We start from the raw sequence: 25823 nt of genomic DNA, 5'->3' as shown, positions 1-25823 counted from the left end.
AGCACCACTAATGGTGCTGGCCAGCAAAGTGGCTTGTAATGTCTGTTGATGGGAAACACAACCGACCAATTACGGCGGCCATATCTAATCAACGGGGTCATGGGTCAACCCCCATTCACCATCTGTCTTCATTTGGTGTCCCCGTCACAAGCTGCTTCCTCATCACTAGCTAAAGGGAGTTCAATTGATCTCAGCATATATTAACAGGAGACAACAGGAGGAGAGTGCATGGTGATGTATTGTTCACATATACACTGAATATCTAAATGCTTAGTGCAGAACGGCAAAGTAATAAAAGAGCTGACATTCAAGCTCCATAGAAGTGTGCCATATTTTATCGCTTCTCCAAATATTTTTAGATTGCAGGAAGACCTGTCTTTTTATTTGATAGCAATTATCAATCAGTCTAGTAATCTAATAACCTCATCTGTTTGTAAAGCCCTCAACCAACATCTGCTGCTTTCGAATGTGCTCTGTAAATCTTAACTCCCCCCACTCACACATACAAAGACATACACATAAATACAAACACAATGGTTCAAATGCTGGCCTGAATAGAGTGATTTAATAAAAAGTGTCTGTCATGACAGGCCTGCTAAAACAGCAACTTTATGTGAGCAATATCAGGCTGCTAAAAAGCCTGAACCTCTTGCTGCCCCTTTCAAAAGATAAAGGAGCTGTTGTTATAGAATACGCCTCATTCAGGGTGTGTGTGTGTGTGTGTGTGTGTGTGTGTGTGTGTGTGTGTGTGTGTGTGTGTGTGTGTGTCCACTATAATAAATCACATACTATATGGTTAAAAGAGATCCATATTTATTGTATTCGGGTGGTTACTAACTGTAACAAATGAAAATGTTTTGTGCAGACCAAACTAGCTACATTCCATGCCTTGTTTATGCTAGTATTCCACTATGATGTCAGATCTAGTCAAGCGTCTGTTCAACTATGATCTCATTAGACATGTGACATTATATCTTTGTTAGCCTCTCTTCCACTATGATGTCAAATCTGAACTATGCTGTTTTATTACGATGTCACATCTAAACTAGCCTGTTTCACTACAATGAAGAAAATATGGCAAGTTTCTATGCCTTTTTGTGAGTTCACTGCTGACAGAAATCACAGACATGGATACATGATCCTTTAAAATCTTCAAGGTTATTTAAAGGATAAAAGTACTGTCATTGTTAATATAATGTTTGTTTTGTTTCATGCAATGGTGCATATAGAAAAACGGGATAGTGTTTATGTGAACTGAAAAATGTGTGAGCGTGCTTTAGGGAGAGAGAGAAAGAGAGAAACAGAGAGAGAGAGAATATGTGCAGCGGGCTCCAGCTGTGGTGTGCTTTGAGGCAGAAGTGAGTGGAGGTGTGAACGCACAGCCAGGTGCTGCCCCCATGTCACCCTGCACTTCCTCCCTATTAATTAGGAGAACCTGTTGTCGGACAAGAGTAGAGGGTGCATGTGGATGGTGTGTGAGGCTTAGGAAACAGCTGTCTAACCTACAATACAGTTAATTCACAGGCCCACTTCTTGAACTTAACTTCTTGAATTTAGAAAAGCAAAAAATGTTTAGAAAATTTAGAAAAAAAAGGAATTTGGAAAAATACTGCATCCATTATACTAACTAACCCGTTACACCCAGCTGTCACTAAAGCACTCTAATCGAGCAATTGTGAAGAAAATGCTTCTTTGTGAAGGCAATAATGGTGACATCGAAAAGATTATTTTAAGTTGAGATTTCAAATCAATAAGATCACTCACCCTCACACTCCTTGCCATCTCCTTTGTAGCCCGGCTTGCAGATGCAGTTGTAGGACTTTGGTGTGTTCTGGCACAGGGCGTCGATGTGGCAATCGTCAGAACCCTCCGCGCATTCATCTACATCTGTGCAGAAATTAAACAGTCAGATCTAAGTTTGCTGTCATGTAGTGTGTAATTTATGTCACGTCACGCCGCTGCACTTTGGATTCAAGCCAAAACAGCACCAACAAGAAGAAGGTCCACGACTCATTTATTGGATTTAATGAAACGTATCCTCTTTGGCAAATTTTTGGCTGATATAATTTTCCTGGTGTTAGGTAATAGTTTTATTAATTCACATGGATAAAAGTTTAATTGTGCTATCTAAGTTTTCTCACTGTCTTGGGTCTTGGACAACAAGTTAAGATAACCCACAGCAATGAATTTATATTACAAAGAAACAAAAAATGTGAGGGTAAAGTGTCTTATTGTTGCTTTATGCAATACAGCACAGATGACAGAGGGTTCTTAATTGATTAGGTTATTGATAAGACGGATGGTCACATCTGGGCCTGTATCCAAGGGCAGAGGTCCAACTCATTACATGCGCGCGCACGCAAACACACACACACACACAGGGTGGGGGTGGAGGTGTTTGTGTGTGTGGAGGTAGTGTGGGCTGAAACAGATATTCTGGTTCTTCATGCCACTGCTTCCTGCAGCCCTCAAACACTCCAGGAAGCAGCCTGTGGTGTACAGACCCTTGCTCTCTGCTTGTCCAAGTACATGATAAAACAAAATTTTAAATGAAATGTTCTCCTGCTTAAAAAAAGGTAGGGAGGGATATTTTGGTGCCAAACTCGATAGGGACTGATCAAGCAACAAGTTATGGTATTTCATGCGATGTTGGTGTTAGTTGGAGTCCTGTGTAAGGGGGCACAGATCCTGTTCTTCTTCATTTCTACTTTTGTCTTGGATTTAAGAAGCACTGCCTGCGCTGAGGCTCACTGTCTCAATATTGACTCTGCACCCTTTCAAAGTGGTGGGAGGCTGAACAATGTCCTTTTGACAGCCCTCTTGCCCCCCCATGAACCCAAGTTTTCTCTCTGCCACAAGCACGCGCACGCGCGCACGTATGTACACACGTACACAACCTTCCATGCCCTTCTCCTCCAGCCTGCATCAAAACCGGAGACAAGATGCTCTCTAGCGGCACAGCGAGCAGCGCACTCAGCTTCCCGAAACCACACTTCAGTGAATCACTTGCACCACTTTCACAGCTGAAATATCGAAACAGGCAAAGCCTCTCATTCCAAATCTAAGGAAACGAGCGCGTAACCCCGGGATCAGGCTGCGGTTTCCGGCTCAAATTGACGTTTAAGCACAGGAAAAGTGTGGGAGACTGATAAACCGACTGGACGTTCATTCGCAAAAATGCCCCTCAATGACATAACTATGATGTACAGCTGCTAACGAGGCTCTGGGTTTTAATTAATCGGGAGTGGTTTTCAAAATGGTCAGATGTAATGTAGAAACGTCAACTCGTGGCGAAACCCGGGCGTGAAAGACCTTTTCCAGTGCCGCAAAAGTGTAGTTTGGCATCACAATGCCCTAAAATCCCTGCGGATAACGTGACACTCTAACACAATTAAGCACGCGGTATAACGACGTTAGCAAATTACTTTAAAGTGTACTTTGGGTTGTTTTAAATCTCCAACGACGTTCCGAATAGTCCCAGTAGTCAGGTTTCATTCATTTTTAAGACCGGGCGGCGCATGTAATGGCTGACAACAACGCCAGACAGAGAGCAAAGGGGAGCTCTTACCTGCGAGTCCGACATTCCCCATCACCCTGCAAGTATTTATGAGCAGGACAAACAAACAAACGTCCCGGGAAAAACAAGCGCTCCCCATGCTGACAGACGCTGTGAGGATGGATTCAGCAGGGCTTTTCTGGGAGTTTGGACTCCGCGCGCGTGCGTGCGTGCGTGTGTGTGTGTGTGTGTGTGTGTGTGTGTGTGTGTGTGTGTGTGTCAGATACGACAGGAGGGAGGGCCGCTTTCGCTGGACTGGCAGCAGCGAGGAGAAGGCTTGAGGGGCGGGGGCGGGGCGGGGGCGGGGTGAAGGAGGCAGCGGGAGGCAGCTCGAGCTCTGGGATTGGCTTGTTCGTGACGCTTGGCGAGAAGGAGAGTGAGTGACAGAGAGAATGGGAGAGAGGGAGAGAGAGGGCCGACATTAACATAAACCCGTAAATAAATTACTTAACCGAGTGTTCTACAAACATTCCTCGCTGTTTACCTAAGAATACTCCATACCAGAGGTGGCAGAAGTACGCTCAAAGTATTTACAGCTAAAGTATATGGTCTAAAAATATACTGCAGTTAGCATGGAATAATTACTGAACAGACATAAGAAATAATCGAAACAAATAAAAACAGTGTAACATTTATTTTTTATTTATTATAATAATATTTCTCATACTTGCCGTTTTTTCCTTGAAGATACTGTAGTTCCACATCTAGTCAGAAGGCTTCTCAGCTCTAGAACCTGGATAGGAGGCAATAGGAAAAAGAAAGTAGTCCAGTTGCCACCTGACAGAGCCTTTGGGAAAATTGTGATCGGGTATCATAGTAGACAGCAGTAAGAAAGGTGCCTCAGCATTTTCTGTAAATCATTTTCAGTTATTCATATACACTACTCACAATAGAGTGAGGGATATTGTGAGAGACTCGGCGGATGTCATACATACAGTGCTTGTTTCACTTCAGACATTTTTGGGATAGGGAAGCATTTGTATTGAGGTGATAGACACACCTCATTTTGTGGTTTACATGTAATGGTCTCATTGTGTACAGGTGTGCCTTATTATTGGGGGCAAAACCAAAATAGAACCCTTTTCAATGTGGCATCAATTTCAACAATCTGTTGGTATAAAGCTGGTATTGTCAGTAAGTCATTCCAAGTTCACCATTCAAACACCCATGAACACACAGCGTCACTTAACGGACGAGCAGCGCCACGTTGCCATGGCGCGCCTTTAGGTCGGTGGCCGGCAGTCAGATGTTGCTCATGAACTTGGTGTGTCTCAAAGTGTCATCAGCAGACTTGCATCAAGACAAAGAGCTACTAGCAGAGTTCAAGACAGACCGAGGACTGGAGTCACACGAGTGACAGACCGCAACGATGACCAGTACCTAAGGACCTACAGTATGCACTCAGATGTCCTTATGCAACTGCTACAGAGCTGCAGCCCATTTATGAGATGTGAGGGGTACTAGGTTTACCAGAAAACCCATTCACAACCAACTCCACAGCTTTGGCTTGAATGCTAGACGACCGTTGCAGGTGACTCCACTGACACCAAGACACCACCGTGAACGTTTTCAATGGGCACAAAACCATGTGCCTGGACAATGCAGCAGTGGTCTACCGTCCTGTTCACTGATGAGTGTCAGGTCACCTTGCACAGAAATGATGGTCGTCACCATTGCTGGAGAAGGCGAGGTGAGCGATACACTGAGGTCAACATGGTTCGCAGGGTTAGCTTTGGTGGAGGGGATGCAACAGTCTGGGCAGCTTGCCCAGTCAGCGCGAAACAGATTTGGTTATTTTAGATGGTTCTGTTACTGCACGTTCTTACCTCAGAGACATCATAGAACCCAACATCATTCCCTAATTCCACCAGCACACCCCAACGTTCTGTTTATGGATGATAATGCTCCACCACATTGTGGCAGAATTGTCACAGCTCTACTTCAGGAAGTTGGAGTGCCACATATTGTATGGCCATCAATGTCCCCAGACCTGAACCCCATAGAGCACGTCAGGGACCAGTTGAAGCAGAGACTGCATGATCGTACCCCATCCCCACGTGACCTGGCAGAACTGCGTGTAGCACTTGTGGAAGAGTGGAACAAATTAGCTCAGAACAACATCATGAGGCTAGTGAGGAGCATAGGGTGTCGCTGTCAAGCTGTCATTGCAGCAAATGGTGGAAACACCCGCTTCTGACCTTGTCAATTTTTGTTATTTGGGGCTAATCTTGTTATTGTCTACATTTTTGGGGTAATAAATTTTAAACTAATGAAAATTGTGTTGCTTCTCATACATTATTAGTAATATCAAAGGGAACTTTTCTTTATTGTAAATTACAATATCCCGAACTTATTGTGAGTAGTGTAAATAACATGGTTTACAACAAAATTCTACAACAAAGTTCTGCACAAAATAAGGTCTGTTTTGTATATAATACTAAACTATAAAAAGTGCATCGTTCAAACTACTTTTGCATATTAAAAGAGGTTGAATAAAAAAAATAACACATTTCAAGGTAAGTTAGCAAACACATATTTGCATTAGGCTAGAAAGACGAGTTCAAATATGGAGCCACAGCTTCTTTGCATCGCTGCCCGCCAGAACTGTAGATGAGTGGAAGATGAACTAACTTTACCTCCTCATGAATGAGTATACGTTGACATTTAAAGCTATGCTGTAATGCAAGAAATGTTTTTAAAACAGGACAAATGGCGGCATCTCCTGGGTATGTTCCGTAAGTAGAAAAGTCTTTGGCCCCGCCTACCACGCGATACGCTGTCATTTCTATCCAATCACAAAGGGGAGACATGATGGTGCCTTCGCAAGTCGCAGGATTTTAGCCTTTATCTTCTATTAAATATCAACGTTACTGCATCTCATTTATTTGATAAAATGTAAAACGTAAATTACTGAGTCGCTGAGTTTGTGTTTAGTTCCGGGTAGCTTGTCATGGTGCCACTTCACGCTTATATAGCTTTAATGCAAAAGGACAGTAACGATCACACATTACCTAGCGCTATTATATTAGCAATGTCTTCTAATGTGCAAATTTCGTTTGAAAACGTATATACGTGAGAAGTACTTGTCGTTGTATTTTGTGGAATATACAGATAAACCTTATTTTATCGGTAAGGGGTGGGATGAAGTGAAAAACTGAAATCACGCAGTTTACGCGGTGTTCTATGGTGCATTGTAACGATTACGTGAACGCAGCACGAGACCTCACCAACTGTCATGGCGTCTCCCTTGAAGGGGGTTCGGTACTGACAAAAGTATTGGTTGTTATTTTTCAGTTTTTACCTTTACCAAGCATAGCAGGAAACGCCTAAATTAAAAGGTTTCAGGGGCATTTGTTCACCATGGGGACTGTCCATGCCAAGGTAAGCCCAAGTTCTTACCAGACAGACAGCCTTTCTTTTCATTTTTAACCATGACCTCTCCTCCCACCTGAGAGTATTTTAGCTTAACGGTAGCTAATTCATTGCTCAGTCGTGCCAATACATCTATAATCCTCACGTTTTCATTTTTGAGCAATAGTGCACCGCCTTTGTGTTCCGCGCTGCATGTAGACAATTCAATTAAAGCAAGACAGAATTGTTCAATTCTAACCTAGATGTTTAGCCAACTAGTTCAACATGTAAAGAAGAACCCTATATTCATAATATTGTGCATAATATTTTAAACTTGACACTTATTGCCACCTTTCCTTTGCTACCTGTGCTGTTTTTTGTGTTTGGATTAATGCTATAATAGTGATATAAGAAAATGAATACAAAGCTATAGTTTCTAGATTTTTATTTCAGCACTATGTATTTTGGCATCAAACAGTGAAGGCAGTGTGATGTTAATGAGGCTCCTTATTACCCGTGCAGAGTTTGGATCCTCTCCCAATGCAAGGCCGGGACCTGGGCGTCAGCCCTGATGACTTGGTGGAGACGCCAGAGCTGGAGCAAGATACCAAGCAAGAAATCCTGGAAAACAAAGATGTGAGTGTACAGTATATGTACTTCAATATGGTTACAGTCACATTTAAGATATTTGTCCTTTACTTTAAGAGTTAAATGGGAATTATACTGATTAGTCAGATGTCACAATTTTTAACAGCAGTAACTGCACTACAAGAAAATGTACATTTCTGCATTTAACATGTTTGATGTCTGTTTAAGTTGATATATTCATCCACTAGGATCTGTTTGTGGCTAATCTGGTGCAGTACTGCCAACAAGTAAATATTCTTGCAATGTTAAGTTTACTGGAGGTGAAAATTGCAAATGGTATCAATTCTGTCAACTGTATGCATACTTTACAACATAAACACACATGAAAGTAATCTGTGATCTGTGACAACAAATCTGCAATTGCAGGTGGTTGTACAACATGTCAACATCCAGGGTCTTGGGAGAACTAAAGAAGATCTGCTCGGCTATGAGATCTCTGATGTTTTCCATGCCAAAAACCTCATTGACGTATGTATTCAGGACAGCACAGAAAGCTCAGAAATAATAAAAGTTTTTAAAAAAGCAATAAAAGTATTGCAGATTACCTTTGTAGTCATGTTGAGATGTTATATACTAGGACATCCCTGAGCAGCGATGATTAGTCATCATTGTTCACATTAAGCTACCAAAGCACATTCATTAGAACATTGTAAAGTTCAACCTTCGTCTTGGTTACAGGTGATGAAAAAAGCCCACTTAGCCAGACAGAGGCTGCTTCGTCTGGGAATCTTCAAAGACGTGGAAGTACTTATCGACACATCAGAAGGTAACTGATCTGTAATTTCAGTTACATTAGATATGTAATACTAGTTTACTTCACAGGCCTGTCAGTGCATTTGCAGAGTTTTCTGGTACTTTTGAAATGGAAGTTTTGTATGCAACAGAAGCCACACCCGCAGCACAGGTACAAAGGTATTAACCTCGGCTTCAATGTGTTCAGGTGCAGATGCTCTGCCCAACGGTCTGGATGTAACTTTTGAAGTGATAGAGGTCAAGAGGCTGACGGGAAGCTACAACACTATGGTCGGCAACAATGAAGGAAGCATGGTGAGAAAAGCAGCCTTTAGTGTCCTTATACTGGATTTCTTTGGTAATCTCTTTCACATCATCTTGTTAAAAAAATTATCACCAAAAATTATGACCTGTGTATTAGAACCACCTAATTAAAGCTGGTTCTTTCGTGTAAATTAGCCACATTTTTTCTTATACTAGACATCCTAATTGACCGAAGACGCTCTTATTTATCGGTTTTCGATGTGTGCTCTGTTTTCTAGGTTCTGGGTCTGAAGCTACCTAACATGTTTGGTCGAGCTGAGAAACTCACCTTCCAGTTCTCCTACGGAACCAAGGAGACATCATACGGCCTGTCATTTTTCAAGCCCCAGCCTGGACACTTTGAGCGCAAGTGTGTCAGAAACATATAAGAGTCTGCCTCTGTGTACACTGTATACACTGCAACAATCAAATCTTTCTTAAATGCAGGAAACTGTGTTTTATAGACAACTTGATGACCCACATGACAATTTGAGAGTTTATATAAAACCTAAGTCACTAGATTAACAGTTGGTGTCTGCTGTTTCAGCCTCACTCTCAACCTTTACAAAGTCACTGGTCAGTTCCCATGGAGCTCCTTAAAAGAGACTGACAGGGGTGTGTCCGCTGAACTAAATGTGAGTAATAGGTATTTAAAACTATCTCTAACTCCAGAGTACACAGAAAAACACAATAAGATTATGAGAAGAAAGAGTAAGTAATGTTAACCACAGTCCATCTTGTCCTGCAGTTTCCTCTTGGGGTAACTAACCACACTCTGAAGTGGGAGGGTGTCTGGAGGGAGCTGGGCTGCCTGGCGCGCAGCGCTTCCTTTGCTGTGCGAGAAGAGAGTGGACATTCTTTGAAGTCAGCCCTCTCGGTACATACATGCATGAAAATATTTCAACTTACTGTTCTAATGTACTTTTTGTTTTTCTTTTTTTAAATATAAACATGTTTTATCCTGCTGCTTCGCAGCACACCATCTCACTTGATTCAAGGAATTCAGCTATTTTCCCCAGCAGAGGTGCCTTACTCCGGATCAATCAGGTAAGCATTCCATACATGTTTCACAACAGTACTGAGCTGTGGCTTATAAGCAGTTAAAGAGCAGTCACACAGAATGTTCACAGAAGCATTTCTTGTATCGACTCATATTGCTTTTGAGAGCTGAATATCAGGATAAATGAGCATCAAGTAAAGCAAAAGGGCCAATTGACAATAGGCACTTGAAACAGAAAGCCACTCGTGTAATGTTTTGTGTGCTCTTAGAAATTAACACTACCCATGCATCTAAATCCAGTGTGTAAATGTTCCAGTACTGCATTTCACCTGTTACTTGGTACAGTAAGTGTGGGCACATCCTGTTTTGTCCAGTGTGAAACTCAGGAATGTGTGTTGTTCCTGCAGGAGCTGGCTGGTTACACAGGAGGAGACGCCAGCTTTCTGAAAGAAGATTTTGAGCTGCAACTCAACAGACGACTCTTCTGGGACTCTGTAAGTCAGAACTCACAGCTGGTCACAGGCCTGAATTTCAGTTAGATTGTTTGGATGTGTTTACCCTGAATATATTGCGTAAATAAACAAATTATGTGGACACTGTAAGATTTAAAGCAGTTCATTTTTTTTATTTAACCCATATCCTACCTGCTGTACAACATTTGGGGCCTTCTTCTGTTTTTGTGCTCTCAGGTCTTTTCTGCCTCCCTGTGGGGTGGGATGCTTTATCCTATTGGAGGACAACCATGCTGCATCGCAGATAGGTACTGTTCAGTTATCCTAGAACCGTCACCTGGCTTTGATACATTCCTGGTTAGATTGAAAGCCTAACAATCAGAGCCAGTAAGTTATAAAGTATCAAAACCATTGCCTCTAAGCTGAGGCAAAATAATATTTATGTAATATTTAATCTTACATAATGTTAAGAATAATGAAAATAAATTATTCTTTTTATTGATTTGATTTGGTATTGTTGATTAACTAAAATGATTTAAAACTCATCTTTTGTGTGAATGCTTTTATAATTGTGTTTTGTCCAAGGTTCTACCTAGGAGGTCCCACCAGTGTACGAGGATTTGGGATGTACAGTATTGGACCACAAAGTGAAGGTGAAACCTGTTTTTTTTTCCACCCATGGTGGAAAACATTCACTAAATTAAATGCAATATAGACATCAGTGCACCTTGAGCAGCTCGACAAAAGCTTGGGGAGAGATTCTAAGTTGGGCCTTAGGCACAATAGTAGATTTAACTTTTGATTTATAGTCCGTTTTAATTGTATTAAATTATTCAGAGAATTTGACTAAGTCGTGTGCTTCAGGTGACTATCTGGGTGGAGAGGCATACTGGGCAGGTGGTCTGCACCTCTACACTCCATTGCCCTTCAGACCAGGCAAGGGGGGGTTCGGAGACCTTTTCAGAACCCATTTCTTTCTCAATGCTGGCAACCTCTGTAACCTCAACTACGGTGAGTGCACTTAAAGTATTCCTACGTAAATCTGCTGTTCAGATGAAATCTTGACTTACTGTCTGACTCACTGTCTGTAGACATGTATAGGTATGCTAATAAATATTTAGAGAATTCTTTGTTGAGAATCTGAATTTCCAGGTTTACAGTTGTTCTACTTGAGTAGTGACATGCTGAGTGTTCACCATGTAGGTGATGGTCCCCGGGCTCACCTTCAGAAGCTGGCCGAATGCATTCGTTGGTCGTATGGTGCAGGCATTGTGCTGCGGCTGGGAAACATCGCCAGGCTGGAGCTCAACTACTGTGTGCCCATGGGAGTTCAGAGCGGGGACAGGTAGGACTCAACATGCACGAGCTGCAGTAAGGTTTCTGCAACTTTGCCTAAATTCCCCCTTATTCAAGCCACACAGTCATAACCTTGAGTTATTTTTCTCTCCTGTCACAGGATATGTGACGGCGTCCAGTTTGGCGCAGGCATTCGCTTCCTCTAAACTCTTCACTTCACTGCCCTCCAGTCCTCCATCGGAAAAGGGAGAATGTCTTGTTCTGTGTCCCCCTTAACTTGTTGTAGAGTGTGAAACACTAGCATGTGTCCTTTGACCATGGGAAACGTGAATAAACACTCCCCTACGAATGTTTGATATGCACAAGTTAAAGTTTTAAAAGACTATGTGCTGCTGCTGGGTTATCTTTGCAATATTTATATTCTAATAATTATAGAATATAAAACAATGCGGTACTGCTGCTCTACATCTACAAATTAGGACAATGAGCAACGATGCACCATGATGACAGTGCATCTTACGCCATATATATTTATATAATAATAATAATAATGTCTTGGCTTTCAATTTGAGTCACATTCCCATCGCGCTTTGTTTGGGATCCCCAGCATTGGTACATTGTCTGCAAAGTCATCTTGTTGCGATTTTACCCGCTGTGACACGCTGCAGACACACACAGTAAATAATTTGTCCAAATGTCACGTTTCCAGGCCAGTTTGGTTGAGTTGCACTGTGAAGTTGAATGACTGCAGTAACAGTAAGGACATCACCAGAGATAAGCCAGGGCCTCTTTAAGCCAGGGTGGAATCACCACTTTGCTAAACCCAATTGTTGACAGATCGGCAGCTTGCTGTTCATCTCCGTGACCAGAGGCAGAGATGGGAGCCCGAGCTTCGTCCACCAGCAGTGCTCTTACCTTTATCTTCTTTTTGATGTCTGTTCATGAATAAATCACAGCTGCTCCTCTAGTTTCTCGCTCTACAAATGCTTTTTCCAACCAACCTTTGTCCAGGAGAAAAAGTATCAGAGCCGAATACTGTATCTGTTTGAACATAAAATGTCTGTGTATGACAGATGTACAGGAGGAAAATGCTGCATTTTAGTTTGTGTTGCTATAGTAACCTGTTAATCCCCCCACCGCACACACGCACCAATTCCCACGCGTGCCCGCGCGGGGAAGCATCAAGTAACCCCGACGCGAGCGCGCACGCACAGTTGCGAGGCTCCACGTCGTGTGCTTGTCGCTATAGAAGGGCTAAACCGCTATCGCGAGCCCTGCCCCATTCAAACACACACGCACGCACACACACATAGAGGCAGGTGTGTGGCCAGAAGCACCTCGGACTAACTGCATGAATTCGGAATTATTTGAAGTGCAGCCGTCATGCTGTGGACAGCGAGTCAAGTCTGTAGGAGATTCTCCACCTCGTCCGTGAGTGACGTTGCATTTGCCGCACCAGTAAATAAATAGTGCATTCATTATTACGCTGCATTGATTACAAACAGTCATAGTGACGGTACTGGAACCCACGTTGTGTTGACATGAATAGAACCGAGCCTGCGGTTCGCAGTGGGTTCGCTCGTTCGCTCGTTGCGGCGGTCAAACAGCCCGGTAACGGTGATATGGAGGAGCGGCGCCTCTTTGCCACGTTACGCCGCTCTCCGCTCGTCCTCTGCTGTATACGGTCCGGACGCGTTGCATCAGCACGCTGTAACGGTGACGCCGCCAGCGGCTTAGCTGGGCTGCAGGGCTGACAGCCCCACGCTCCGCCACCAGTAACCTCACCGGCTTTCATTTGCAGACTCCGAATCAAGGGTTTGAATGCATCACGAGCGCAGATCCATTATTTTAGACACGGGAACCTGAAACCACCCTCCTTCACCCATGTGCCAGTACAGTCAGACGGGCGGAGGGTGGGGGTTTAACTGTGAGTGACGGCTGTGCTTCATGCCATGTTTGACTTTAATGACCAGTCCAGGGCCGAACCTAATCATTTTAGACCCCGGCAAATGGGCCGTGGGCTCCTCAACTGCTGGAATCCCAATATTTTCATTTTAAGTAAAGGTGTAGGCCCAAAATGTATGTAAATCTAAATTGATCACCATCTAATTGATTATTGTTTATTCACTAGTTTAATTCTTTTGTTATGTCTTAAAGACTAAAAACTACAAAATAGAAAAAATGAGCTATCTGACTCTAAAATTGCATTTATGGATTTAGATTTTATATTGACATTGTACAAGAATATAAATATAAATATATAGAACAATATATAAATATATAGAACAATACTGGAACGACAAATAAAAGCCTGGTAACTTTTGAAACATATGAAGAAACGTTTTACAATTTAAAACTAGCGTTTTATATTAAACAGTGTCAATGCATGCGCTTTTGATTTGATATTTCCCATTTCAGATTATATTCTAACAGATTTACTCTCATTACAGACTTATAACCAGAACAAGCTAAAACTGGCCATAATTGGCCAGAGCTTGTTTGGCCAGGAGGTTTACAGCAACCTAAGAAAGAGCGGTCACAAGGTGGTGGGTGTGTTCACGGTCCCTGACAAGGATGGCAAGGCTGACCCCTTGGGTGAGTTTACTCTGCCCTTTGACTGAGGCACAACCATATACCAACAGACTCATAATCCCAACTGGCCTGTGATGAAGCTGAGTCTGCTCTCCAGCTGATCAGAGGCCAGTGTTGTGGCTGGGGTAAACGAATACTGACTGTATTCAGTGCTCTTGGACAGGCAGGCCTTTATCCTGCGTTAGACGTCTCCACTGTCTGTGGGGTGAGGTATGGCCCAGGGATGCAGCTGCAGGTAGAACATTAGCCAACAGGAAGCACCATCATCACCATTGTCATTAGCTTTTAACCTCTTAACCCACAATCAGATAATTTGATGTTACTCATGTCATGTTACTAAGAGAATTTACAGTATATGTTTGTCTTGTTATGAAAAATGTCTTGTACCTATAACAGATAGATGCCACCACTCTTCTGTCACTCATCAACTCTACCTTCTGAACTGCACTGACAAATCCTCCTGCTTGATCACAGCCATGTCAGCAGAGAAAGACGGCACACCGGTGTTCAAGTTCCCGCGGTGGCGGGTCAAGGGGAAGCCCGTCCCTGAGGTGGTCGAGACCTACAAATCGGTGGGCGCCGAGCTCAACGTCATGCCTTTCTGCTCCCAGTTCATCCCCATGAACATCATTGAGCACCCCAAGCACGGCTCCATCATTTACCACCCCTCCATCCTGCCCCTGCACAGAGGGGCCTCAGCCATCAACTGGTGAGATTTACTTTAGCTACTGTATGTGTGTGGCATAGATATAAACAATACAGTTCTTGTGGTATTGCATTATTGTAATTATTGTTATTGTTGTGTTTATGCATCACCAGGACTCTGATCCACGGTGATAAAAAGGCTGGGTTTACAGTGTTCTGGGCTGACGATGGGCTGGACACTGGACCGATCCTACTGCAGAGGGAGTGTGCCGTGGAACCTAACGATACGGTGGACACGCTCTACAATCGCTTCCTCTTCCCAGAGGGCATCAAGGCCATGGTAGCCACATCCAATGTGGTCTATGTCTGTGAGCCTCTGAGTGTACGACTTTCACATTCACGCTATTCTGTGGTGCAGGTGGAGTCAGTGCAGCTCATCGCTGACGGAAAGGCCCCTCGAATTGCCCAGTCAGAGGAAGGAGCCAGCTATGAAGGCATCCAGAAAAAGTCCAATGCCAAGGTGAGCGTTCTGAGCAGTCAGGCCCGATTTTGTACTGTGATCTTTTTAATTCATTTAGGTGGGTATTGGTGAGCTGAGCCAAGTAACCTGGTGTCTTCTATTTAGGCAGCTTTATCTAATGCCACATATGCAAAAAACCTTTTTTGCTCATTTTGCACATATCATCATTAATTCCATGAATAACGTTTTATGTGTTGACTGTTTTATACTATACATTTTAAAAGAAAGAGAAATCTACTTTCTGGAGAATCATGTCAAAGCATTCTAGTTGTTCTGTCCTAAATAGTTTAAGGTTCCAAACAGAAAGGTTTTTTCAACATGCTGGATTATATTGGAAAAGCTGCACAACGTACAGGTATCATCAGGTCGTTGAAAATGCTTTTTTGATTGTGCACAACAGACAACTGTCAATCAAATGATCAGTTAATAGTGGGATTCTTCAGGCTCTGAGTATTCGGACCATCGGCAGTTGTGGGTTAATTAAAGAGTAAAAAAGGCAAATGAAGAGAAACACCACTCCTATAAATGTTTGAAACACATGTAAATGTTAAAAGACACTGCAATGTTAGAAGCCATAAGTACTGTTTTTTAAAAGGATTGACACCCAGGGTTAAACCAAATGCAGTTAAGTTTATCAAATGCTATATTTGACTAAGCTGAAGTTTTAGATAAACTAAAAATACCTATTTTGCTACCGTTTGTTATCAGGAAAGATAAATGAACAGAACAGTTGATTTCTTTCAACGCTTAAACACTAAAAGCCATAAAGCAGTCGGAATGTTTATTTTGTTCATGCAAATGTGCAACCACTGTAATACGTGTAATGTGAGTAGGAAAGTGAGGTCTACTGTATCTGTCACTCACACCCAGTGTGTTTAATTCTGCTATCATTGGCCTCTTTTTCTTAGCTTCTCAAGTGGTGCTTGACCAGGTCCAGCCAGCTGGTGCCCGTCCCTCTCTGAAACGTGGGTGACATGTTTGAATGACAGACTCCGCCTCTTTTCTGTTTTCTAGATTGACTTGGCCCAGTCGGCTGAGGCCATACACAACTGGATCCGCGGCCATGACAAAGTCCCCGGTGCCTGGACTGTTATTAACGGTCAGGTGTGTCTTCCTGAAGTCTCCCTGAAAGCATAAAGCACTAGGCACAAGACTGAACATTGAGCATGTACATACAGTATTAATACCATTTGGTGCTGGTTTTGTGAACTGGTAATTCATCTCCTCAGGCTGTGACCCTCTACAGCTCGTCTCTGTTCGGGGGGTCCGTGCCGGCTGGTCAGCCCCTGGAGATCGAAGGCGCGTCCCGAACTGCCCTGGTCACCAAGAGCGGACTCGTCCTCTATGGCACTGATGGGAAAGCTGTGGGTGTCTCTGTAGTGATGTTTGTGCCGTGAGACAAACAATCAGAGATCCCCTAATGTCGCTCTAATTTAATCTAAATGTACAGCTCCTGGTGAAGAACCTGCAATTTGAAGATGGGAAGATGATTCCAGCTTCCAAATACTTCTCCTCCGGAGAAAGCTCCAGCGTGGAACTGACGGATGATGAGAAGAAGATGGCTGAGGAGATCAGGGCGAGTAAACTGCTGACCACTGCTTTCAGGATCCTGTTAATGATCTCAGTGTAAAACTGTATGATATGTTATAAACAGCAGTGATTTATTTATAACAATGGATGTTTTTATTATTCACAGAACATATGGAAGGGTATCCTCAGCAACGTCCCTGTTATTGAGGACACAACAGACTTCTTCAAGTCTGGAGCTGCCTCCATGGACGTGGTCAGGTGAGGGCCCCAGAGGCTCAGAAGGTCAAAAGTACCTACCAACTATTGGTGATGTGGTTGTGTTTGGTGTCCAGGCTGGTGGAGGAAATAAAACAGAGGTGTGCAGGTGTGCATCTGCAGAATGAGGACGTGTACATGGCCACCGCCTTTCAGGACTTCATCCAGATGTTTGTCCAGAGGCTGAGGGGGGAGGATCAGGAGGAGGAGCTGACTGTCAGCTATGTGAGTCTGAGTGGCAGCCTGTAACTCAGTTCACCCAGACTTAGTCTGATGTAAGTAAGATATTTATCATATCCGTTATGTTGCATTGTATCCAGGCAACCAAGGAAGTGAACAACATGACGGTGAAGATGCCGCACCAGTGTTTTATCAATGGCAAGTTTGAGGATGCAGACAATGGCAAAACCTACGCCACCATCAACCCAACGGATGGATCAGTGAGTGACGCGTACGCGTGTGCACCCGATCAGTACACGAACGGAACGCGCTTCACGTCTCACCGCTCCCACAGGTGATCTGTAACGTTTCCTACGCCTCGGTGGGGGACGTGGACCGGGCTGTGGCAGCCGCCAAGGAGGCGTTCGACAACGGCCCCTGGGGCAGAATGAACCCCAGAGACAGGGGCAGTTTGCTTTATAAGTAAGTAGCTCGGCTATTTTGTCGCCAGCATCACAAAGATGTTCATCTGTTACATCTGCGGCCTCGCTCCTTTCCAGACTTGCAGATCTGATGGAGGAACACCAGGAGGAGCTGGCCACCATTGAGTCCATGGACTCAGGTGCTGTGTACACGCTGGCGCTCAAGACCCACGTGGGCATGTCCATCCAGACCTTCCGTTACTTCGCCGGCTGGTGTGACAAGATTCAGGTGGGTTCACGTGACACGAGCGCTGCCTTTCACCCACAGACTTTACTCACGCTTTTCTGTCTGTTTTCAGGGCAAGACCATCCCCATCAACCAGGCCAGACCCAACCGCAACCTGACCTTCACGAAGAAGGAACCTCTGGGGTAAAGCTGCCGGCTGCAGCCTCCATGTGCTCGTGGCGCACGCGGGTTTGACCCAGTGGCTTTCTCTGTCGCAGTGTTTGCGCCATCGTCATCCCGTGGAACTACCCACTCATGATGCTGGCGTGGAAGAGCGCCGCCTGCCTGGCAGCCGGAAACACGCTGGTGCTGAAGCCCGCACAGGTGAGAGCCACAGTGCTCGGCGTGCACTTATTGAGCCCTAACGCTGCTGTGGCTGCTTGTGCTTCAGGTCACTCCTCTCACGGCACTGAAGTTTGCAGAGCTTTCCGTGAGAGCTGGAATCCCAAAGGGGGTCATCAACATTTTACCCGGGTCAGGTAATGAAAGCAAATGCTGTGTAAAAGGCAAATGATCAGCCCAGGTGTCCTGATCACCCCCCCCCCCCCCCCCCCCCCCCCCCTCTGAAGGTGGCATGGTGGGGCAGCGTCTCTCCGACCACCCGCACATTCGCAAGCTGGGCTTCACTGGCTCCACGCCAATCGGCAAACAGATCATGAAGAGGTGAGCGCCAGCGTGCTGCCTTCTCGCTGCCTTCTCGCTTCCTTCTCACTGCCTTCTCGCTTCCTTCTCGCTGCCTTCTCGCTTCCTTCTGGCTTCCTTCTCGCTGTCCTCTCGCTTCCTTCTCGCTGTCGTCTCTCTGCCTTCACGCCGCCTTCTCGCTGCCTTCTCGCTGCCTTCTCGCTTCCTTCTGGCCTTCTTTCTCGCTGCATTCTCGCTGTCTTCTCGCTTCCTTCTCGCTGCCTTCTCGCTGTCCTCTCGCTGACTTCTTACTGTCTTCTCGCTTCCTTCTCGCTGCCTTCTCGCTGCCTTCTCGCCGCCTTCTCGCCTCCTTCTCGCTGCCTTCTCGCTACCTTCTCGCTTCCTTCTCGCTGCCTTCTTGCTGCCTTCTCGCTGTCCTCTCGCCGCCTTCTCGCTTCCTTCTCTCTGCCTTCTTGCTTCCTTCTCGCTTCCTTATCGCTGCCTTCTCGCTGTCCTGTCGCTGACTTCTCGCTGTCCTCTCGCTTCCTTCTCGCTGCCTTCTCGCTGTCTTCTCGCCGCCTTCTCGCCGCCTTCTCGCTTCCTTCTCGCTGCCTTCTCGCTGTGCTCTCCCTGACTTCTCGCTGTCTTCTCGCTACCTTCTGGCTTCCTTCTCGCTGCCTTCTCGCTTCCTTCTGGCCTTCTTTCTCGCTGCATTCTCGCTGTCCTCTCGCTGTCTTCTCGCTGTCTTCTCGCTTCCTTCTCGCTGCCTTCTCGCTTCCTTCTCGCCTCCTTTTCGCTGCCTTCTCGCTGTCCTCTCGCTTACTTCTCGCTGTCTTCTTGCTACCTTCTCGCTGTCCTCTCGCTGCCTTCTCGCTTCCTTCTCGCTGTCCTCTCGCTGACTTCTTGCTGACTTCTCGCCTCCTTCTCGCCCCCTTCTCGCCTCCTTCTCGCTGCCTTCTCGCTGCCTTTTCGCTGTCCTCTCGCTGCCTTCTCGCTTCCTTCTCGCTGTCCTCTCGCTGACTTCTTGCTGACTTCTTGCTGACTTCTCGCTGTCTTCTCGCTACCTTCTCGCTGTCCTCTCGCTGCCTTCTCGCTTCCTTCTCGCTGTCCTCTCGCTGACTTCTTGCTGACTTCTTGCTGACTTCTCGCCTCCTTCTCGCCCCCTTCTCGCTGCCTTCTCGCTGCCTTCTCGCTACCTTCTCGCTTCCTTCTCGCTGTCCTCTCACTGCCTTCTCGCTACCTTCTCGCTGTCCTCTCGCTGCCTTCTCGCTGCCTTCTCGCTACCCTTTTCGCTGTCCTCTCGCTGCCTTCTCGCTTCCTTCTCGCTGCCTTCTCGCTGCCTTTTCGCTGTCCTCTCGCTGCCTTTTCGCTGCCTTCTCGCCCCCTTCTCGCTGCCTTTCCGGTCATCTTTCACCAACCTCCGCTTGTTTTTCCCGGCCCAGCTGCGCCCTCAGTAATCTGAAGAAGGTCTCCCTGGAGCTAGGAGGGAAGTCGCCCCTCATCATCTTCGCTGACTGCGACATGGACAAGGCCGTCCGCATGGTGGGAGAGCACAGGCCCAGGACAGCTGGCTGCAATGAGGAGCAACGTCTAACAATGCATCTTGTTTCCTGGGCTCTGCAGGGCATGAGCTCGGTTTATTTCAACAAGGGTGAGAACTGCATTGCTGCTGGACGTTTGTTCGTGGAGGAATGCATACACGATGAGTTCATCCGCCGAGTGGTGAGCAACTCAGTGACATCTACTGTAGCAGTGAATATTGGGGAAAACTGATGCATAAGATGGTTCTTGCCTGCTGCCTTTTCCTCTAAGGTGGAGGAGATAAAGAAGATGAACATCGGAGACCCTCTGGATCGCTCCACAGACCATGGCCCGCAGAACCACAAGGCCCACCTCGACAAGCTTCTGGAGTACTGTGGCATCGGGCTGAAAGAGGGGGCCACGCTGGTGTATGGAGGCAGACAGGTGGACAGGCCAGGTAACACACACACACACACACACACACACACACACACACACACACACACACACACACACACACACACACACACACACACACACACACACACACACAAGACAAAAAGCTTTTTGTCCAGGCAAAACTCATAAAGTTTTAGCTTCCTCAGAGAGCGCCTCACGGTCAAACTCGTAGTTACGCCACCAACCTGCTGACCCTTTACAGCTTCTTCAGAGCCTTGAGCTCATCACATAAAATAACTATTGCTGCCGTTAAAGCCACTTCAAGGCTGATTAACTTCATTTTAGATTTCATTATAGATTTAGTTTTTATTTTATTGCATTTTGTGTGCACCACTGCTCACATCACTTCAACCTTCTCATTATTCATTTCCCTCAGGCTATTTCATGGAGCCCACTGTGTTCACTGATGTGGAGGACCACATGTTCATCGCCAAAGAGGAGTCCTTCGGCCCTGTCATGGTGGTGTCAAAATTCAAAGATGGGTAAGTAAAAAAAAAACACGTTGAGCAGGTTTCTGTGGAGCTGCACGGCCCTGAACTTTCCCTCCCGAACCGCAGCGACGTGGACAGCGTGCTGCAGAGAGCCAATGACACGGAGTACGGCCTGGCGTCGGGCGTGTTCACCCGCGACATCAACAAGGCCATGTACGTGAGCGAGCGGCTGGAGGCAGGGACCGTGTTCGTCAACACCTACAACAAGACGGACGTGGCGTCGCCCTTCGGAGGATTCAAACAGTCTGGCTTTGGCAAAGACCTCGGTGAGTGAAGCCGATCTTGAGCACAGGCTCTGTTTTGAGTGTTACAGCACTTGTTTTTTTTCATTGGTTTTCAGGAGAGGATGCTCTCATGGAATACCTCAAAACCAAAGCTGTGACCGTGGAGTACTGAGGAGCATCTGTGACTGCAGTCAGACATCCAGCTTCTCCGGACGAGCAGTTTTTCATCCACACCACAGCTTCTTATCTTCTTTTTGAGGATTCAGCTACTTATCTTGACAGCGTTAAACGCATCAGGGTCCTGAAGTGGAAGCCGCTTTGCAGAACTGGAATGATTTCAGTTTTACTTTAAAACACAGCCACAAAATTCTACCTGAAATCTATTATCAATTAGATCAAGACAGTCCATTTAACATCAATGTGAATCATCTTAGTTTGCTCTTTGTGCGCTGTAACAGAAAACAAGGATATTATTGGATAAAGATGTGCGTACAGGCTCATGTCCTCAAACAGGACCTAAGTGGCTGGATATGAAACTGTGGCATATAAAACAAAAAGCAAGTCAGCACAGAAATAAGACACATCAGGTTTCTGTTGAATCTATAATTTCCATTCAAATTGAAAGCCTCAGCTGAAGGTCCACTAATAAACTTCCAGGTCCATTGCTGGATGAAGGCCTTTTAAGGCTTTACTATTTTGTTGCACTACTATTTTCAAGGACAAGCATTAAATTCAACACTCACATAAAACAAACACAATTTTCATTGACATTGATGTATTTTAGATTTGGCAGTTTGTTCACACACATAAAAAAAACAAAATTAATGTACAGTAATTGAGAGAAATGGATGTTTGTGTCAGAGTTTTTTTTTTAACACAGCAAGTGAAAAGTTTTAATTCAGTAAATACACATTTGAACTCCTTCAGCACAGTGTCATGTAAAGCTGCCATGAGCCATTTGAATTTCTGTTTATTGTAAATATGTTCTCACAAGAGAAGTAAATAGGTAGCTTCGGATCTAACACTATTTTAAACGTGTCAAAATGAGCCTATTAACAAGAGCAGGTTTTTAAAGACTAGTTTTATATTTGACTCTCATTGTCAGCCACAGTAAGGGCTACTTGTCTTCGCCAAACTTTTTCCCATTACGGAGAATAAAGTTCAGTTGAATTTTGCAGCGTCATCAGTGTGTTACTCTGAAAGAATAAAACTACACCAATGGTCATGGGTGTATTACTGAACAGGCCTTTCAGCAGAAGCAGAAGAAGAAGATAAAATTAACTCCAAAATGTGCAAGAAACTGGGCCGGAGCCTTAACCCGGGACCTGGTCGCTAGTTGGGGCTTGGACCTCTTAGTGCTAATCTGTTTTTTCAGTCCATGCCCGTATGTACCACTGCATTAGGTCTGGGCTTTTGTTGTAGCCATTATAGCCAGTTCAGAGCTTTACAGCTGTTCCAGTGAAAGGGTCTATTTACCTCCTGGCTGTTGACTTTAGTTTCAAAGTTTCTAAATTCACCTTCTATGTGATTTTAGTAATGCATTGGCATGTTATACTTGTGATTCTGTCGTCATAATGACTTTTTCAACCAGAACCAGCAGCTATTTTGCCTGTAGCTAAATAAATATGAATATAAATATGCAATAGCAAGTTGCATCAGTATATGTTTTATAGGCAGACATATATGATACTTGGGCTACAATAATAAATGTGGCCAGAAATGTTCATTTAATCATTTAAATCATTTAATCATTTAAATGGAAAATATAAATTAGAATAAATCCCTACCTGTATAAATGTACCACAGTTCATACAATCAAGTATAACCTATAATACCATTCAATAATGTGTTAGAATGAACATCTGTTGTGTGCTTAAGCTATATTTAAAAGGGAGTCACTCAATCTGTCAGGTCGCACATACTGTATTATATCGCGCCTCTACTTCTAGAAATGTGCCTAAAAGTGAGTGGCGTGCTGCTAATTCCACCAGGTAACAAGCATGAGAATGTACATCTAACTGGGATTTAAGGCAGCTGCTACACAGAGACCTAATGATATTTATGAGGCCATTGCCCATGAGGGATAGACCAACTCTGGTGGCTCTAACGCGGATATGTAATATCATGAAACAACAAAGAGCTGCTGTGATGATTTCACGATGATCGTTCATCATTTATTTTCAGCTCTCAAAAGAAAAGGTCTGTGGGTCCAATCTGAAAACTTTGGCTTGACAGATTCAAAAATCATCGCCAAAAACTGACAAACATTACAGTAAATGACATTTTGGAAGACAGTGTGCAGGTTAATGAAATGCTAGAAGGGTATAACTGATATAATTTACCTAAACAGAGAATTATAAAAAGTACATAATAAAAATTTATATAGGGGTGTGTGGACAAAAACAAGTTGGTAAATGGTACCTGGCCCAGGCAGGAAACCACAAAACTGTGGAGCAGGGGAAAAAAACATGTATGGTTAATACTGCAATATACACGTGGTACAAAATAAATCCAACCTGTCTTATGTCAGACTGCTCCTGGTGATGTGCTGGGTGGGGACCCTGTAACTTTCAGAGCCAGGAGTATTTGCCTCTACCCTGTTTACCTGAGTGTTATTGCTGACCAGGTTTACTCCCTCGTGGCCACAGTCTGCCATCGCCTAATGACTACTTCCAGCATGAAAACACTCTGTCACCCAGCATGTGTGGACGGAGCAGTGTGTGTGTTTGTGTGGGGGGTGTACAGGCTTTTCTGCTGGCTCATTAAGTTGTGTCAGAATGTGTGAAAACAGAGGCCAAAAACAAGGTGATTCACCGTGGTATGACTAAGACTGTGTACAATAACAAACGACCCGGGTGAGATGATGACGGAGACCTGCTTCTTGCTCCAGAGGGCACCTCAGGGTCTTCATCAGTCATCAGCCTCCCCGGGGTTTGGGGTTCAGATGTGTTATCATTAGCCAGTTTTATCCACGTCACCTCGCTCCCGGTTTGTCAAGAACCTGAATGTGGGCTTTTGTCTTTTTGCCTTTATCTCCAGGTAGTTTAATGTTCTGCTCAGTGATCTCCTGCTCATCATCCAAGTCAGAGTCCTCCTCAGAGTCTGACGAATCCTTTTCATCTTCAGAGTTACTTTCTGACCCACTAAGCTCCACCAGTGCTACATCCTGAGCAGGAGAGGAATACGGTTTACAAATCAGTCGCGACTAAAGGAACCTTTTCACATATTTGTGTGTACTTGCTCATACCATCTCAATGACTCTTTGTGCTTCCTCCACGTTTTCTATGTCGAAGCACCCGGCAGGTGCCTCCTCCATCTGCTGCTTCAGTTTCTCATTGGCCTCAGCCATTTGAGGCAGAAAGCTCTGAAGCCGTTCCAACACTGATGGACAACAAAGGAATTCATTAGGAGTGCCTCAATGGGGATTTTTTCCTAATTTTGTAAAACAAATATACCATACCACTGCTTCTTGGCACTCTCTCTGTCTGCAGGGATCCACCAGATCTTGGCTTCAGGAGAAGCTTCTCCGTGAAACCTGACCGCACATCAGACAAGTTCATTCCATCTTACATAACAATTAAAGGGCAAATTCCCCAATCTAAAACCTACAGTACTAACAGTGGTAGTATGACATGCACTGTATATAATGCCATCATTATCCCAATCCAACTCTTAATCATCTTTAGGTGACAATATCCTCGTTCAAGTAATCGTCTGGTGGAGGTGAGCAAAGACTACAAAGCAGGTGACACCATCTGAACTGAAAGGTTAAAACGAACAGAGCCACATTCAATCTAGTGCCATATAGAAACTGCTTATAATTAATGCATATTATTATGCTCATTCATGATTGCTTGTCAGCCTAACAAACATTAATTAACTGAGGTAAATTGTAACGTTCTAATTTTGCACAAATTAACTTCGCCAACTTTTCCGTGTGCCGTCTTAAAATCCTTTTTTAGTCATTTTTAATTGAATTTAATAATCATTAAAATAAGTATTCAAACCTGCTCCGTTACCGCATGACAACAGAGCCTGTGAACTCGTTTTCTTCACGTTGTAATCCATTTCTTAGGCAACGATTATATTTTCGTCGGCATGTGTTACTCTCGTAAAATAACTACTTCCGGGTGAAAGGTCATAAAAAATACACGCTCCAGGATCGACACAGCGCCCACTTTGGTTTAGGAAAATACGCGTTACGTCTATCAGTCCATCAAATGAATTGTTTTTTACGGCAAATTATTTTTTTACTTGTCATTTCTCGTTATAGCGACATATTTTTCTCATAAGAACGACTTATTTTCTCGTTAAAACGACAAAAATGTGTTTTCATAACGACAAAATATCTCGTTATTGTAAGAAAATAAATCGAAATATAAGAAAAGTATCTCGTTATTACGAGAAAATATTTCGTATCTCTGCGGCTGCGCACTACAATTAAATATTGTAATTCACTGTGAGCCAGTCATCGAGAAAAACCCTACTTCTTACTTACTTACTTACTTAAGAAGTAAGGCAAGGTTCTATTATAACATACATAGAAAAGTAAAGTCGGAGCACTGATAGGATGCAGTGGAAATAAAGTAAAAGATGGCATTTATAGTTATACGCTTTGGATATACAGAGGTCAATGAAAATAATTTAAAAATATAATATTGGATATATTGGAAATTGCGAAAGATCATTTATTAGGCATGAATAAAGAAGATTAAATATTTGAAACATTACTTAGTTTTCCCAAGCACATATTATTAAAT

The 25823-nt window shown here is 44.2% G+C and overlaps 4 protein-coding genes across 6 annotated transcripts in view; 2 read left to right on the top strand and 2 right to left on the bottom strand.

Annotated features, from left to right (window-relative positions):
• scube1 (signal peptide, CUB domain, EGF-like 1) overlaps positions 1-6316 on the bottom strand; it is a 63587-nt gene extending 57271 nt beyond the window's left edge. For both annotated transcript variants that reach the window (XM_055511313.1, XM_029164265.3), the window contains exons 1-4: positions 6193-6316; positions 4224-4289; positions 3569-3916; positions 1765-1887 (exon numbers count right to left, since the gene is read on the bottom strand). In XM_055511313.1, coding sequence (XP_055367288.1) covers positions 1765-1887; positions 3569-3916; positions 4224-4260 — 508 coding nt within the window. In that variant the 5' untranslated portion in view covers positions 4261-4289; positions 6193-6316. The remainder of the gene's footprint in view (positions 1-1764; positions 1888-3568; positions 3917-4223; positions 4290-6192) is intronic.
• A 62-nt stretch (positions 6317-6378) lies between these two features.
• Positions 6379-12305, top strand: samm50l (sorting and assembly machinery component 50 homolog, like). Its single transcript, XM_029164269.3, has 15 exons — positions 6379-6937; positions 7430-7543; positions 7922-8023; positions 8234-8321; positions 8496-8602; positions 8830-8960; positions 9138-9225; positions 9339-9467; positions 9566-9637; positions 9998-10084; positions 10280-10350; positions 10628-10695; positions 10907-11053; positions 11246-11387; positions 11499-12305. Exons 1-15 carry the CDS (start codon positions 6917-6919, stop codon positions 11542-11544), a joined length of 1413 nt encoding a protein of 470 aa, XP_029020102.1. The 5' UTR covers positions 6379-6916; the 3' UTR covers positions 11545-12305.
• A 139-nt stretch (positions 12306-12444) lies between these two features.
• Positions 12445-22238, top strand: aldh1l2 (aldehyde dehydrogenase 1 family, member L2). 2 transcript variants are annotated; one of them, XM_041072035.2, is made up of 24 exons: positions 12445-12769; positions 13789-13933; positions 14094-14165; positions 14405-14639; positions 14750-14915; positions 14994-15095; positions 16110-16199; positions 16325-16459; positions 16546-16671; positions 16792-16883; positions 16958-17105; positions 17201-17320; positions 17395-17522; positions 17600-17750; positions 17821-17891; positions 17966-18071; positions 18139-18226; positions 18317-18410; positions 19811-19910; positions 19992-20090; positions 20181-20346; positions 20725-20830; positions 20906-21105; positions 21180-22238. In XM_041072035.2, exons 1-24 carry the CDS (start codon positions 12722-12724, stop codon positions 21233-21235), a joined length of 2844 nt encoding a protein of 947 aa, XP_040927969.1. In that variant the 5' UTR covers positions 12445-12721; the 3' UTR covers positions 21236-22238. The 2 variants fall into 2 exon arrangements, with proteins under 2 accessions (XP_040927969.1, XP_029020099.1); XM_029164266.3 differs by lacking the exon at positions 14094-14165.
• Positions 22239-23212: 974 nt separating this feature from the next.
• Positions 23213-25224, bottom strand: nopchap1 (NOP protein chaperone 1). The gene is made up of 4 exons (XM_029164270.3): positions 25071-25224; positions 24524-24598; positions 24311-24444; positions 23213-24229 (listed from the first exon to the last, which is right to left on the bottom strand). The coding sequence occupies exons 1-4, from the start codon at positions 25129-25131 to the stop codon at positions 24038-24040; spliced, it is 462 nt and encodes a 153-aa protein (XP_029020103.1). The 5' UTR covers positions 25132-25224; the 3' UTR covers positions 23213-24037.
• Positions 25225-25823: the final 599 nt, after the last annotated feature.

This window comes from Betta splendens, chromosome 9, assembly GCF_900634795.4.
Source record: "Betta splendens chromosome 9, fBetSpl5.4, whole genome shotgun sequence".
NCBI lineage: Eukaryota > Metazoa > Chordata > Actinopteri > Anabantiformes > Osphronemidae > Betta > Betta splendens.
Note: the sequence above shows the minus strand (reverse complement) of the source record. Positions and strands in the feature narration are given on the sequence as shown.